The 15260-nt window shown below is 35.5% G+C and overlaps 1 protein-coding gene across 1 annotated transcript in view; it reads right to left on the bottom strand.

Moving 5' to 3' along the window:
• Positions 1 to 15260, bottom strand: part of LOC128988810 (uncharacterized) — a 59518-nt gene that overhangs the window by 19926 nt on the left and 24332 nt on the right. Inside the window, exons 2-8 of the mRNA XM_054410470.1 lie at positions 6954 to 8119; positions 6217 to 6455; positions 3918 to 4128; positions 2962 to 3131; positions 1980 to 2256; positions 1176 to 1258; positions 712 to 822 (exon numbers count right to left, since the gene is read on the bottom strand). Coding sequence (XP_054266445.1) covers positions 712 to 822; positions 1176 to 1258; positions 1980 to 2256; positions 2962 to 3131; positions 3918 to 4128; positions 6217 to 6455; positions 6954 to 7509 — 1647 coding nt within the window. The 5' untranslated portion in view covers positions 7510 to 8119. The remainder of the gene's footprint in view (positions 1 to 711; positions 823 to 1175; positions 1259 to 1979; positions 2257 to 2961; positions 3132 to 3917; positions 4129 to 6216; positions 6456 to 6953; positions 8120 to 15260) is intronic.

Here is a 15260-nt window from a genome sequence, read left to right as displayed (position 1 = left end):
TGCTCTTTAAAATGGGATATTAAACAATAAAAATTTGTTTGGTAGTAAAAAAGTAATTTTTCCAAAAAAAAAAAACTCAATAAACTCCAAAAAGTAGGCTACATATTTTTTTTACGTTAACAGTGGTAAACCTTTTTCTAAGACTGAATAAGCCTAAAAAGTATATATGATAATTTTTAAAAGGATTTTTTTATCACTAGTTTCAGTAGCGACTCCCCTTAATTGATGCTTTCCAAAAATATTGTAATACAGTGCAGAGCTTGTTGTTAAAATTAAAGATACAAGCAACCATTTCGTTATGAGACAGGATGTTTATTTATACAGTAACATCCTGCAGAGTTTAGCACCGGGTTCCCATCACTAAGCGTGGGAGCGGAAATGCCAAGATTTCTAGAAAGCCACGGTTAAACGGAACTGCTCTTAAAAAAAGGAGCAAGGGCGGATAATCTGATTATCGGTTAATGTGAGGTCGGTTGAGAGGGGGTCTACTCAGTCTACTGTATTCATTTTTACAACCTCAGGATTCTGTGGTATGACAAACAATGGCAAAAAAAACATAATTGACAAAAACAGTAAAGTAGGGTGAAGTAAAACTTATTACATCCACCAAAAACCCAAAACATTTATTGCAAGTTTTACTTCAAGCTATTTCACTACATGACAAGGATTGTCTGACAAGGTATTTTTCAAATGAGGTTTATCTGAATGTACCTGTTCGTCACGGAACATCTTCAGTCTGAGTATCTTGCCACAGAGAATGTTATGGACAATCAGTTTACCAAACACCAAACCACACAAGATGGCCGTGAGCCACATCAACACCTGGACAGAATAAAAACACATTTAGTGTCTGTAAATAATACAAACTAACATCATTTGATTTTGAGGAAGGAAGTAATTTTTTGATTAATCTTGGCTTGATTAGAGAAAAGTTAATGGAAACTTTTGGTTAAATGGTGCTTGAAACTGAACACCAGCACTATGTATGGATATGAATATTTTGAGATTAAAATATCTAAGACCTAAGGGTAATTTGGTAATAATAGAAGAATTCAACATTTTTCTCACATTTTTTTATATTTCCCAAAAAACCTATAAAAAGCAAAGTTTAGAAATAAAACGAATTAAAAAACAAATATCACATAATAATAAAACAAATCCTAATGTTTCCTTACCTTAATTAATGACCACCTCCAGTCAGGCGGGTATTTAGTCAGGACAAAACTGAACACGTTACCGACCATTGGTATCCTCGACTCTGGAAAAAACGTAACTGTGGTTTGTATTCAATAGCCAACAAACAATCCTAAACAGTCAATTTTCTTTATCCTGTAACAATGTCATCTCGTCTATCTGACCACAGGTTGTCTGACACTTAGAATAATCTAGCTTAACACAGCAGAGAAGAAGAAGAAGTTTAACAAAATAAATGGCTTACAATCATACAATACCAATAAATAGCCTAACTATACAATTACAACATTTCAAGTTGGCCTAAAACTTACAATGGTCTCTCAGATCGTCTGTTGGTATACATTAAATATTATCAAGCATCTAGTTACATAATGGAATTCCAAGGAAAAATAAGTTGGATAAACATAGCGTTGCTTGTATATTTCACAAAAAAAAACAAGCAGAAATTGGTGATTTTCTTTGTTTAAGCTACGCAGTATAGCACTCAGTTTTCTCTGACGACTCGATATATTCTCGATTAGATAAGAACTCGATAAGATATCTCGAGAACTCGATAAGATATCTCGACGACTTTATTTCGACGATATTCTGATTCAACTCGTACAAGCTCAAAATGTGATTGAAGCTCCAAATGTCCACTTTTCCCCCAAATTTTCTAATGATGAGCCACAACATATAGGAAGAATCCTATATTATATTTGTGTACGTATAACGATATCAATAATAATAAAACTGTATTGTTTAAAGACTGAATAAATTACTATTCAGTATTCATTCATACTCACCAGCATGACTGTGCGATATAGGATCCTCCGCAAACAGCAGAAAGTTGCAGAATATCGTGAAGTACGTAGCGAACAGTCTCAAGTACGGGTGTTGGAAATAGTAACGGAGATCCTTCTTGTCCAGAGGGGTGGTCGGGTCAGGGGTCGGGGCCTCGGGGGGATGATGAGTCAACACTCTCTCCCTCCACTCCCTTGTCTCCTCTCGAGAGGCGATGCTACGACGTCGTTGCAGCGAAACACTCTCCTCCCAACTGCTCGGCTTCCGTTTACGTCCGTACTGTGTTTAGCAAGGTGTAAAATAAATAGATTGTATGGTGGTTGTATGGTGGTGTATGGTGACCTAACCTAACCTAAACTAACCTAGTCTAGCCTAACCTCCTAACCTAACCTAATCAAGCAATGTTTTGGGTACAGACCCTAGTGCCTACTACTATATTTTAACAGAACAGATCACCTTTGCACTATACTAGCTGACCCCTCGCTTTTCTGGATACGTTCCACGCACAGGCCCAAGACCTATATGGATAGGGAAAAGCAAGGTTGCCAACCTCTTTGGAAAAAGATAAAAAATAAGGAGACCATAAATTAACGAGCTATAATTACAGCCCATAAACTTAATTTAAATTTGGAACCAGCACCGTGTTCTTCACTTCCCTAACTACTACTGTCGTTGGTTCTCTAAGCAACAAGTCTTGTTTGTGGGAGCCAACAATAATATGAGAGGGGATCGACACTAGCGTCATGTATGCATTTTTCTTACCTAATTATCAGCGATTATGATGAAACTAATCATCTCATGGGGTGTGGAATGGCTACAGCAGTTTTGGAAAAAGTAAAGAACATAATGATGGTGTCAGATTTCAGCTAGGCCTAGCTTGATTGACTGTGACAGGAGCACGTCAGAGACTCTAATTTACAGACAACTATTGTAGTTTGGAATAAATATAGCTAGTAATCTGTTGACCACTGAAAATTTACTTACCGTAGACTGAAAGCGTGAGGTGCCAGGTCGGATGCGTCTATTGCTGAGTTCTTGAGCGCCGCCCCACACTGTCGCTAGGGAGTTGCGGCCAGCTGACAGAGGTGGGGAGTAAGTCAGAGGCTCTGGTCCTTGTAGTAGCGGCTGTAGCACTCTCAGCTCACCACCTAGGCCTAACATCACAAACATTGATGTTTCGATACTGAAGTAAACATCCCATCTGTATGGACCGGCTACAGCTAATTTTGTATTTTAAATTAATATAGTTGAACGAGTCACTCAAAATTTTCCTTTTAATGAACTACCCATTAAACTAATGTAGTTTCACTGGTCAATATTACAGCAACCAGAAATCCATAGAAGTTAGGTATTGACTCACAACATCTTTTCAGTGCCAAGTCAGAAATTACAAAAAGTATTTTCAGCACCCCAACCCATCAAGAATGTGCGAGAAATTAGTGAAATAGATCAGAAATATAAAGGTGAGAGCACCAGTGAATGACATTAGCTTGAGTTTCCACTTGTTTCCAACAAAGGGAAAGTAGGCTAATGAGTTTACAGTAAAAAGAATAGTTTTAACACCTTGCCCATATTCTGCTGAACTTCCCAATGATAAAACTTAATGTGAGTGTTAAAAAAACACAGTTAACCACAAATAAATCATTAAACTGGCGAACCTACTAAATAACTTGTCATCTAATAAATCAACATGACCTTTAAACCGTGGTCAAATTCTGGTTGTAGTGTCCCACATGATTTCTGATGAGGTTTTGTGCTTCCTAGATAGCACTCAATCCATCAGAAAACATCCTCATCGACATCCTAAAAGCAAAATTTATCCAATCTAGTTGACCGGCCATTCACTGGTTAAATACCCGTGATCCAGTAAATGGCAAAATATTTAAATATTTGTCATGATTTAGATTTTTAAATTTGTCAAACTACATTCTCACCCTCACCTCTAGTGACAGGTTCCGGGTCTTGACTATAGAAGCGGCTGAGTTTGCCTCGGCGCGGCTGGTCTCTGAAGGAGAACCTGTGATGTTGTCGAGGGTGGAGGGGTGAAGGGGTGAGAGACGGAGGGGAGTCGGTCTGTGTGCTGTAGTCGACAGAACCAGACGACCCTGTGAGAGTGTGACAAGGCGTAGTGGTCGGTGCTAGAGGTAGACTCTGCAAACAATTATGATAGGATGTAAAGACTAACAAGAAAATTACTTTTTCTACAGTTACCTGACAAATTGGGCTTTCTTGTACTGATTATAGCACGCAAAGTAGCTTATTGCTGCATTTACTTACTTTTGCCGCACTCATTTGTTCTTGCCGCACTCCAGCAGTATTCCAACCAAACGATACTAAGCAATGTGCTCTTATCAGGCACCTAATCCGTGTATGATTAAAAATAAGTTGGCAACGCTTAAAGATACTACGACAATGATCAGCTGGTGCAGTGTTTCTCATTTCGTTTGACGCTTTGATTTAACCTTAACTAAAAAGTGTTGTTTAGTGTTTGAAAGACCAATTATTTCCATGCTTTATAGTAACTGTAGGAAAAATATAATGTGTAACACGAGTGCAAAGGGCCTTTGCTTTCATGTGCAGCAAAGAGCCACTTTGCATACTAGTTACACAAATAACTATTGAAACCAAGATAGAAACCCCTCAGCGATGAAAAATGTATCAATATATTTTTTTATTATGTAGACCCTTTGCTCAAATTTATGTTAAGATGGTTCGGGTGGCCACTGCTTAGTGACTAACGCTGTCAACTAAGTTAACAACTTAAAGGCCTTTTCACACCGGCGTACTGTACGTCCAGTACGTACGCGATGATTTTGAGTGAATCGCTCGGAGAGCGATTTTTCTAAAACGTACGTGGCGTACATGTGCTCGCGCATGCGCAGAGAACACTTCCAAACCACGTGCTCAGCCAGTGTTACTTTTCTGACTGCAAACGAACAAGTGTACGTTTTGGAAGTTTCTGTGCGGTGTGAAAGGACCGCGTACAGTACGTACTGTACGTACTGTACGTACAGTACATCCAGTACGCCGGTGTGAAAAGGCCTTAAAGTCCTGTTTGTCTAGCCCTGCTATACATACACATGATAGCGCTAAATTCATGTATTGTTTACTACTGTAGATTATTAATCTACACAAACTGTGGTTTTAAGAAGGTATGTACTCATTTTGTATTGACTGAAAATTCAGTCTGCTTCTAGTTCTAAAGAGTCCTAAGGAGTATGTCTTAGACCTAAGGAATCAACTGTAGGCCTAGTTTAGGAGAATCAACTCAGATACCGGTAAGCATTCTACAGGGTTTCATTCTCTATAAAACTGAATTAATGTTAAGTGCCTTAAATGTAAATACAACAGAATAGTCACACTCTTCGGTCCATTTGAGGATGTGAATTGTGAGTAAGAGTGAAAATGAATGCTCCGCACTTTTTATTACCGATAAGTCTTATGTAGTCAGTTAAATGGTATAGCTGTTTTTGAGGTTAAAAGTTAACAGATTTGAAAGGTAAAGTGTTCCGTAAAAAGGCAGTATATTAAGAGTCCACAGATATTTTGTACTCATCTTGGAGACAGTGTCCCTATCACACAATAGTTATAGTCATAGTGAAAAAACTGTGTGTGTGATATAGAATCAAGAACGCATGAACAAAAGCATGAAAAGCTAACAAATTCACTACACTTTTGAATGATAATTCATTTCAATTATAGCTCCTCAACTGTTATAATCAATGTGTTAAATAGGTTTACATATTGTTTAATCCAACAAACAGCTCATATAGGACAAGTAGGCCTATGTTGTTTACATGTTTCGGCTTGTATCCGCCATTGTCAAAACATTGCAGTTGGATGAAATCATTGTCACTGTTTATTAATAAACATACACACTCACATACATGGACGAGACAAAGACATTTTACTGATGAAAAAACTACTAATCAGCCTATTACAAAATGTATGGGCAGGACACGCATCACGGTGAAGATCAGCATGCAGAATCAACTTCAACTTAACTTTCCTGGATCCTGACCTTCACCGTGATGCGCGTCCTGCCTATACATTTTGTAATAGGCCTATTAGTAGTTTTTTATTCGTAAAATGTATTCGTCCCGTTCGTGTATGTGTGTACAAGCCGAAACATGTAAACAACCTACGTGTTCTATTTCATCTGTTTGTCAAATTATAAGGTTATGTAACTCTATTCATCTCACAGACATTTTTAAAATACTAAACAAACAAGCAACACACCCCAGGAGGTATAGGTATCTGATGGCCGCAATTGAGTAGAAGAGAGTTGCGGTTGCTGTTCCCGGTGCTGTCGATGTACGCTACTTGCTGCGCCACTTGGCTCCAGAAGTCGGTTCCTGACATGCGCTGGCGCACACTAGGTATGCTGGCCGGGCGCTCGGTAGTCCCCTCTGCGCTTGACGTCCCCACCCCACTGAGTGACACCAACGATGTCCCCACACCGCTCGACCGACTACCAACTAACGAAGAAAGTTTAAGTTAAATGTATGCAAAATTAAATTTTCCAAAAGTATTTGATACAGTATTCTATCATTTTTTTAACAGCTGACTCAAGACAACTGATACTGAAAAAGAATTACTTCTTGAGCGACAAAGAACTACTAGCAGAATCGTTATAACAAAAATTGTTTCTGTATAACTTTACCATGCTTAGGGTAGTGAAAAAAAGCTATACAAGTAATGTTTAAGCATTGATAGCACAGTTTGGGGAGACAATTCAATGTTTGAATATACATTTAATAACAAAAACCTGTTAGAGAGACCCTTAGATACATTTCAAACTCATTTCCAAAGTATTGAAGATTTATACAAAATATTAATTGAACAGCAAATATGTTAGTATTTGGTATTTTATGCAACCTACATTTAAATACAACCAGAAGTAAAATTGATTACAATTTCCATACTTTCAGGATAATTTACGATTGACTTTTTATTACAAACAATGAGAGACTTACTGTCGCTGCCCTTGCGCAGACCGCCATTGCCCCTCTGGATTGTCTCCTCGCTGCTGGTGGTGCTGGTTTTGTCAAGACACTTGGTCACTAGGTCAACACCCGACGGAGTCCTCACACGGATAAACAGTCGGTCTCCGTCCGTAGACAGACTGCATGGTGAGAACTTCCCTTCTGAGCATAGCGCACCACTCACAGTGTTCTGCTTCCTCAAAACTTTCTCGACAAGTTTCTCTCCCGAATCTTCCGGTAGATCTGATAAAGTCTGTTGTTTCACTAACTTAGATTTGTTTTTCTTTGTGTCTGTTTTGTGCACTTGAGGAACATTAGTTTGGTTTTGGACCATTTCACGAAGAGTCTTTTCTTCAACCGGGGAATCGAGGCAAGTTTCACCGACGGCGGGCTCATTCTCGTTCTCTTTCTTGATTGTTTTAAGAGGAATCGCTCCAGTGTTTTCGTCAATCGCCGGTGACTCTTTCTCCTGAATCAAGCGGGACTTGGCTTCCTCCTGCAGAATCTTCTCTTCCTGCAGATGTTCAGCTCTCCAGCCAGTGGACATCAGAGCGGCTGTCACTCTCCGACTGGCACACACCTCATCACCTCACCCACGGTCGCGTGCATGATAGACACACAGAAACTGGTGTGACTTACAAGTGTAAACTTTAGAAATAAAAACGCAACACAGTACTCACACTTCCAATAGCCTAATTTACGATTACGTCTATTAAAAAAATACTAAGAGCACCGAGTCTAACTTTCTTTGATCGTTCATAGTCTTAAGGCAAACACATGGTAGATTAAAAGTTCGAAAAGTGTAAATAAATTATCAAACAAGTGAACACTACTTTGACTCTACTTAATCACTAACACGTACGTATTCTACAGAAATATGGAAGAGTCGCATTTGATGTACACGAATGAAAATATTTTTTGATCCGTAAAAGAAGGAAGATAGGTTAGATTTCATGACATCGAGGGCGTGGTTTAGAAAAATATAGTTGTGCTTTGTGGAGAGATGGTGTCTTGGAGGGGCGGACTAGCCGATGCCGGTCGCAGAAAAGGCGGGGCGGAGAGCCGAGAGGGGCCAAGAAGTGAGAAACATCGTCACGAGTCCATGCTAGTGGCGCAACCACCGCCCGCCACAGGGGACCTCAAGAACATAACCCGACCTGCAACACAATAATACCATTAGTAATCTGAAATCTGATCCTGTCATCAGGTGAAGAGAGTACCTAAAACATAACCACATTATACATAAATAAAACATAATAGTAGAAACTTTATTGGGCTCTGATTCGACACAGGCTCTTAGAGAGGATGACATGTCAAAATAACAATATTCACCAACTTTTACAATAATTTAATAAATAAAATATTGACGAAAGGTCGTCGTCTGCGGGTGAGGAACTAATGATGCTGGCGACATTTTCTTTTTGTATGGCCATTGTAACACTCTCGTTTATTACTACATTCCCAATGGGACTGATCACCCCATTAAATATAACTTAATTGAAGGTCGCGCCTTCAATGTTGGAATACTCGTTAAACAGAGCTGCATACAGATTGCCACCCTGAAGTGAAGGACCCGTTAAATTACCATCTGCCCAATTTTACTCACGACCGGAGTCCTGGAGTCAATCCGCTTATCAGTCCGGGACGGTTATCAGTTGGATTGTCTGGACCTGCCAACTATTCGGACCCTACGCCACGGCCTCATTTAGGATCTGAACGGAGAGTGACGAAGTGATCAAGAATCTAGCCCTCAGCTCACCGTCGTCGGTGGATTATTTGTATCCAAATTTGGAGAACTCTGAGGTAAGCAGGGAGAATTTAATATTTTGCTAATAACTGATTTGAGAAACCAAAATTTAGTTGTCCATTAAAAGTCTCTAACTTAATTAATTAAAGTAAAACCACATGTTGATTGGCCGTGCAAGTTAGGTTGTAAATTCAAACGAAGTATGGAATATAATGTAAAATTAGCCTGATAAATAATCTTCAGTGTATAAATTACCTCCACTAGTGAAACTTAAATATGTCCAATATGAAATTTTAAGGTAGAATATTGATCAGCTTGGTTGTGAATCTTTGTCAATCCATGTCTATGCCATTTGTCATTACCTGATCATGCAACATTTTTCATGCAGTTTTTATGTAGCTTGCGATCTTCATAAAATATGTAGGCCTATCTGGGTTCATAAGAATATGTAGTGGTATTTCATAAAATATGTGTAGTCAATTTTAAAAATATTTATGGACCTTTCATAAAATATGTAAACATCGATTATTAGAAATATTTGTTAACAAACCCATCTTGTGATGTAATAGAAATTTTGTTTGACAAACAATATTCTAATCTTTGATTATGAGAGTACATATTTTGGCAATAAGTTGCCTTAACGACCAGAAACAGTAATTATCCTGTGAAAAATACACGTAGGTTAATTTCAATTTACTCTCACCTGATGTCACTTTATGAATTAATGTTTTTTGTAGCCTACGATGTTTATCAATGTATTTTTATATTTGTTAGTGTATTTCTTTGTCTTTTAGTGAATTATGTAATACTTTGTCACTGATTTATCCTGTACAATGTCTAACCTAGACTTGATTGATAAATATCTTTAATTGTTGTACAGTATTTATCTGAGTTTATGACAAATCAATTCAGTAATTAAAGTAGCTTAATTTTGAAGCCGTGTCCTACTTTTAAAATGATAGTTTATTGCTAAAAAGTACTTTAATTATTGTAGACAATTAATTAATTAAGATGAAAGAAAAGTAGTAGGCCTACAGTGTGAATAAAAATTAATTATATTTGAATCATGAGATAGAATAAATTAATGATTTATGAATCTAATGTGATTAAGTGTACATAATATTTAGACATTTTACCAGAGATTATTTACAAAATTGTACAAAAATAGAGACAAGCCATTGTAATTATCTGATTTAATTGAAACAATTTTGAATGGCAATAGGCTATAATATAATTGTGTAACAGGGTTTTACCACTGGGTTTACTGCCTACCCTACTGTTGTTCGCTGCTCCTGGGTACTGGAGGCTGTGAATGCTGTCGGATGAGCGACACACTTGGACTCTACCACTGCCTATCTACCTGCGACCTGCGTCACACGTGATCGACTTGCGGCTGCCACTGCCGCACTAAACCGCACGGTATCGCGACCGGATGTGTATTGTCGAGGTGACTGTGTGATTGGGGCCCCATAACTTGGTGAGTGACTTCAGATTTTCAATATCTGGTGATTATTTTCGGCAACGGAAACTGGGACTGTCATCGACACAGCACAATGGATTCATAATCTGGATTCTCTTTCACGAATACTTTGTTGTAAATATTTCTAGCTTTTAAGATATTTGTGTTTACTTTGTTTTGTTTAGGTGTTCCGGTGGCCACCGTCAGGACATGTCTATTTTGTAAATAATTGAAATAATTGTGAAGTAATTAAGTGTTCTCTGATACGTTAATTTGTTTATTTAGCGATAAGGATACCTTTGCCTATCTAATATTTTGTGGGAACTATTTTAATTGAGAACTATCTGTTCCTTGGTATCCTAGTATATTATTGAATTTATTTAGACTGTTGTTTTGATATTAATTATAAATCAAGGGAGAGCCAATATTATCTGATTAAGAATCTTTTCTTTTGTTATCACTGAGACAATTGTGTTTGAAATTTTTAAATACCATAATAAATTTGTGTCTCAGCATTCAGTTTTGAGTACTTCTGTTTACCTTTGGCTTTAAACAGGTGGCATAAGATTATTACTTGGGAAGTACAAAGAAAGATTCAATTTAACAGTAGTAAGTTTAGTAAAACTATTTTTTTCAATTCAAGGTTTGTTAAGACACGGCCAATTAACATCTCACGTTTATCAAATCCCTGTTTACTGACTGAGTAAAACTTGACTTCTGGGAAGGATTTGGGGTTCCTTGTTACCCTCCTGCTGCATCCCCCTCAACAAGGTGGCGCCTTCAAAATACAAATAGATAATAGTGTCATCAGCAAGATTGCTCTCAGTTAACCCCGCCCTTCATCTGAGCTACCGGGGACCCGTGTAACAGAAAGTATTGGAGCCGGCTGTTACACCATGGCAATTCGTTGAACTAGGTATTGTTGAACAATATTAGTATGTATAAACCCAGCCACAATAGGAACAAGATAATAGAACACGAAAAACTGGTAGTCAAAACCAGAAACAAATATTCTGGAAGTAAACAACTGTATCTCTTCGTACAGTAAACCCCCTCTTAACCGACCCTAATAGGATAGGTAGGATAACTCAAAAGTTCGGTTAAAACGAGCAAACTCTAAAACCATAACATAATGAAGTGCTATTCATTTGGAATTTTATAGTAATTAATTTGAAGTCATACTTGCATTATTTATAAAATAAACTACCTACTCTTATCTCCTTCTTTCGTATTGATGGAAAAGTCACAAATAAACACAAAACACAGTTAGGTTAAATAGGCCTAATTTCAGTGGAATATAATATTACAGTACCAGGCAACGGTCAATAACAATTTTTATTTTAATAACTTAATTACTGTAGAAAATGACTTATTCTTAGACACATCCTGTGGAGATAAGCGTATAGTTCGGTTCTCATCGCCCATTGTGGGAGCGGAAATGCAGAGATTCCTAGAAAGTGGCGGTTAAACCGAACTGCTCTCAAGGCAAAGTCGGTTAAAACAAACTGTAATATTTTACGATCAAATGCGGATAATCCGATTATCGGTTAATACGAGGTCGGTTAAAAGGAGGTTGACTGTATGTATGTTTGCATCTCTGTCCGACAGTTGAAGACCCTTATTTGTCAATATCTCACAAGAAAAGCAAGAGTTACATTGTTAATCGAATTTCAGTGAGTATAGCATGCAACGGTGAGATGGTATTCAGCTCCCAGTATGGTCGAGGCAGAAGCCCTCTATTTCACTTCAGTCCTTTGCCCCAAAGATTGACAAATTTGCTTTATTTTCAAAATACAGCAACACCAGAACATGAAATACATGAAATATATTGTAGTCAGCTAAAGAAATATCTGGCTTTGTGATATTAATTTGTGAAATATTAAAATTAGGCCTGAAATATTCTCCAAATTAGTATAATATCCAAATATCTATTAGCATAAAAGGTAAAAAAACTATTTTTTTGAGGTTTTAAGATAAGGCAAAGTTATAAAATATAAAAGTTAGTGTAAAAGAATTTCCACTATCTTTAATTTATGGTAATTTTCGCCGATTATGAGTTTAGGCTAATAAACTCATTGAGGAAATGTTTCATAATGATTTGTAAAAAAGCACGAGGTGAAAACCTTGCGTATTAATAATGTCTACAAGTCTCTTATATAATCATTACTTTACATGAATAACCGTCCTTAAAAATTATGTATTCATTTTCTTGTAAAATTTGTTACACCAATGTTTTAAAAACCTTACGTGAGCGGATTTTTAAGGATGTTTAATCCAAGTAAAATTTCACATTATCAAGTGTGTTGAGGCTATCTGCAGGCATCTATTGATCCTTACTTCATAGCAAGGCCAGGTATACTTCAAAGTCTTCAAACTTTGCACTAATTTATACACTTTGACAACCATTTAACAATACAACAATTATTTATCACTAAGAGAACTATGGTTGAAAAAATTATTATATTAAAACTATTTTACCAGAGTCGGTTTTTGAAACAGAAAATCTTTGTGTGTATCGTTTGGTGCATTCTAACTTCAAAAATAATTCAAGAATAGCTTTTTAATGGAATGGCAATGGTGTGCGCTGCCAAATCTGTGGAACCTTGGTGAAATTGCCAGCAAATTTAGACTAATCTTGCAGTCTAATTAATGAACTGTTAAAACTAAAGGGGGTCTAAATGTAATACTAGGACACTAAGACTAATTTTGTAATCTACTTTTATCATGTAAATTGTTAGTTATTTTTTTAACCACTTTTTTTAAATGATTGATTATTCACACTGTTTTTCTTCAGCTTTATCCAAACTATTATCTATGTCCAGTTACAGGAATTGTCGTAACTGATTATAAACTATTTAACAATCAATTGTTTCTAAACTTTGTTGTATTCTAAGAATGTACACTTTTCCAAATTGGTATTGAATACAGGTATTTTCATTTTATAATTGTATGAAAATTGGCCGTGGCCAAGAATTAGAGTATGACTTAATTTAGGAAAAAACTAAAATCCTATTATTTTCAAATAAAATAAAATCTTTTACACGGGAAATTTCTACACCCATAAAGGCTGAAGAGTTATCACATTTTTAATGTGTATTTTTGTAGCTATGTAATCAATTTTTTGAATGTAAGATAAAGAAATGTGTTTTTAATTTATAAATAAAAACTTATGCATAATAGTTTACAAATTATTAATGTCGGTATATATTTTTTGAAAATGACTTTTTAAATTGTTTTTTCTAGATCAATTTTAAACTAAAGTACGGGGTTGAGACTTGAGGTGGTACATTACAACAATGAACATGACAGCAACATACATTTTCGTACATAATTTTTGCGGATGATAGGAGATTTTAACTTACAACATTGTTTTGCTTCAAACTGAGTGCCGGGTAGAATATGATAAATGTAATAAGAAAATGTGTATAATAGTTAAAAAATAATAACTATTATATTTTTTACAAATATTTTAATATATTTTTAAGTTTTATCACTTTGTACAGTGTTAAAAAGTACAATAAATTGTGGTTTTATTTTTATAAAATGTTGTATATGATTATCAAACTAAACCCTAATATTTTCAGGAATTTCTATATTAAGAACTAATTTTATATTCTAAGGAAAATTACCCATTTTATTTCTAAAAACTAAAAAAATTATCAAAAATAGCTTGAATATTTTTTAAAAATAATTACTCTTTCCTTATTACATTTTCAAAAACTGAAGTACAGTAAACAAAATTTCCTTATTTTCTGTTAGTTAATCTTTTCTATAATTATACACAGTTGGAAAGTTTCCTGAAGATGTTCAATGTATGTTATATGAGGAGGGCAGACATCACAGAATGAAGATTGGGTTATTCCACCTGACGTTTGGACAACACAATTTCCTCGCCTCCGTTTTGCCGGGGTTTACCGCATATGTGGTTCAATTTTCTATAACTAACAATTTTCTGTATGAAATTATTTATGCAAGCCAATTTACATGCTTTATTATTTAGCTTGGGGTTTTTTTTTTTTTTTTTTTTTTTTTTTTTTGCTAAGAACACGTTTTCAATTTTTTATCTCAATGATTATTGTTTGATTATTGGTGTTTGGATAGTATTGCGGATAGTTTTTTTTTTAAATTTTTTTTAACCTTTAAGTATATGATGCAGAATAATTATCTTCTGCTACAATTGAAATTAAAGAGACATTGTAACGTAATTTTTAGCTTGATAAAAACAGCTGATTTTACTTAGATTGTCAAATTAAGTTAATCAGAAAACAGCTGAATAAAGTTAAACCAGCTGACTTTTTTGCATCCAGATTTGGAATTAATAAAAATTAACATCGCTACACTAGAATTACATTTATCATTGATACACTAGTTAACATTTAAATAATTACTACACACTCTGTAGTTAATAGTTAATAATTTATTTTTACACTAAGTTTCATTAAATCAGTTCAACCAGAAAAGAGATAGAGTAGACAAAATTTAAATAGAAACTAAAATGTAAAATAGGCTACTCTAAAAAACCGCATGTATTTATAACTTATTGTAGATCACAATAATCTAAATTAATAAACAAATTTATATAAATGAAAATGAATCCCTTTTTTTGATGGTATTCCATAACTCGGGAACGAGAGCACCGAATTAGATGATTCTTTTATTTTGCTGTGTTACTTAGTGCCAGGGGAAGGTTTTTATGTAAGGGAATTTAAAATCCATCCAACTGTAATATAATAATTTGATTTAAAAAAAAAATAAATAAATGCCTTAACTATAGCATTGGAGGAAAATGTTTTCATTAAACTGTGGGATACAATAACATGTGTTAATTTTAAACCAAAAGGTGAGTAAGCATAGCGAACGATTTTCAACCAGGACCTGATTGAGCATTGCGAACGAGCTCATCTTGAAAATGAATGAGCATTTGACATAAAACCACATTAGGGCAGGACGTCTGTCAGGCCAGCTAGTTAAATATAATAATAAAATAAAATATAATAATTAATTAATTTTATAAGCAGTATTGTGATGAAACTATCGGCAAAGATTATTTTATATAGTTCAACTACATGGCACGTTTATTATACATTTCCCC

The sequence above is a fragment of the Macrosteles quadrilineatus genome, unplaced genomic scaffold, assembly GCF_028750875.1.
Source record: "Macrosteles quadrilineatus isolate MER2022 unplaced genomic scaffold, UCM_ALF_1.0 Scaffold_3__2_contigs__length_128488019, whole genome shotgun sequence".
Classification (NCBI taxonomy): domain Eukaryota; kingdom Metazoa; phylum Arthropoda; class Insecta; order Hemiptera; family Cicadellidae; genus Macrosteles; species Macrosteles quadrilineatus.
Note: the sequence above shows the minus strand (reverse complement) of the source record. Positions and strands in the feature narration are given on the sequence as shown.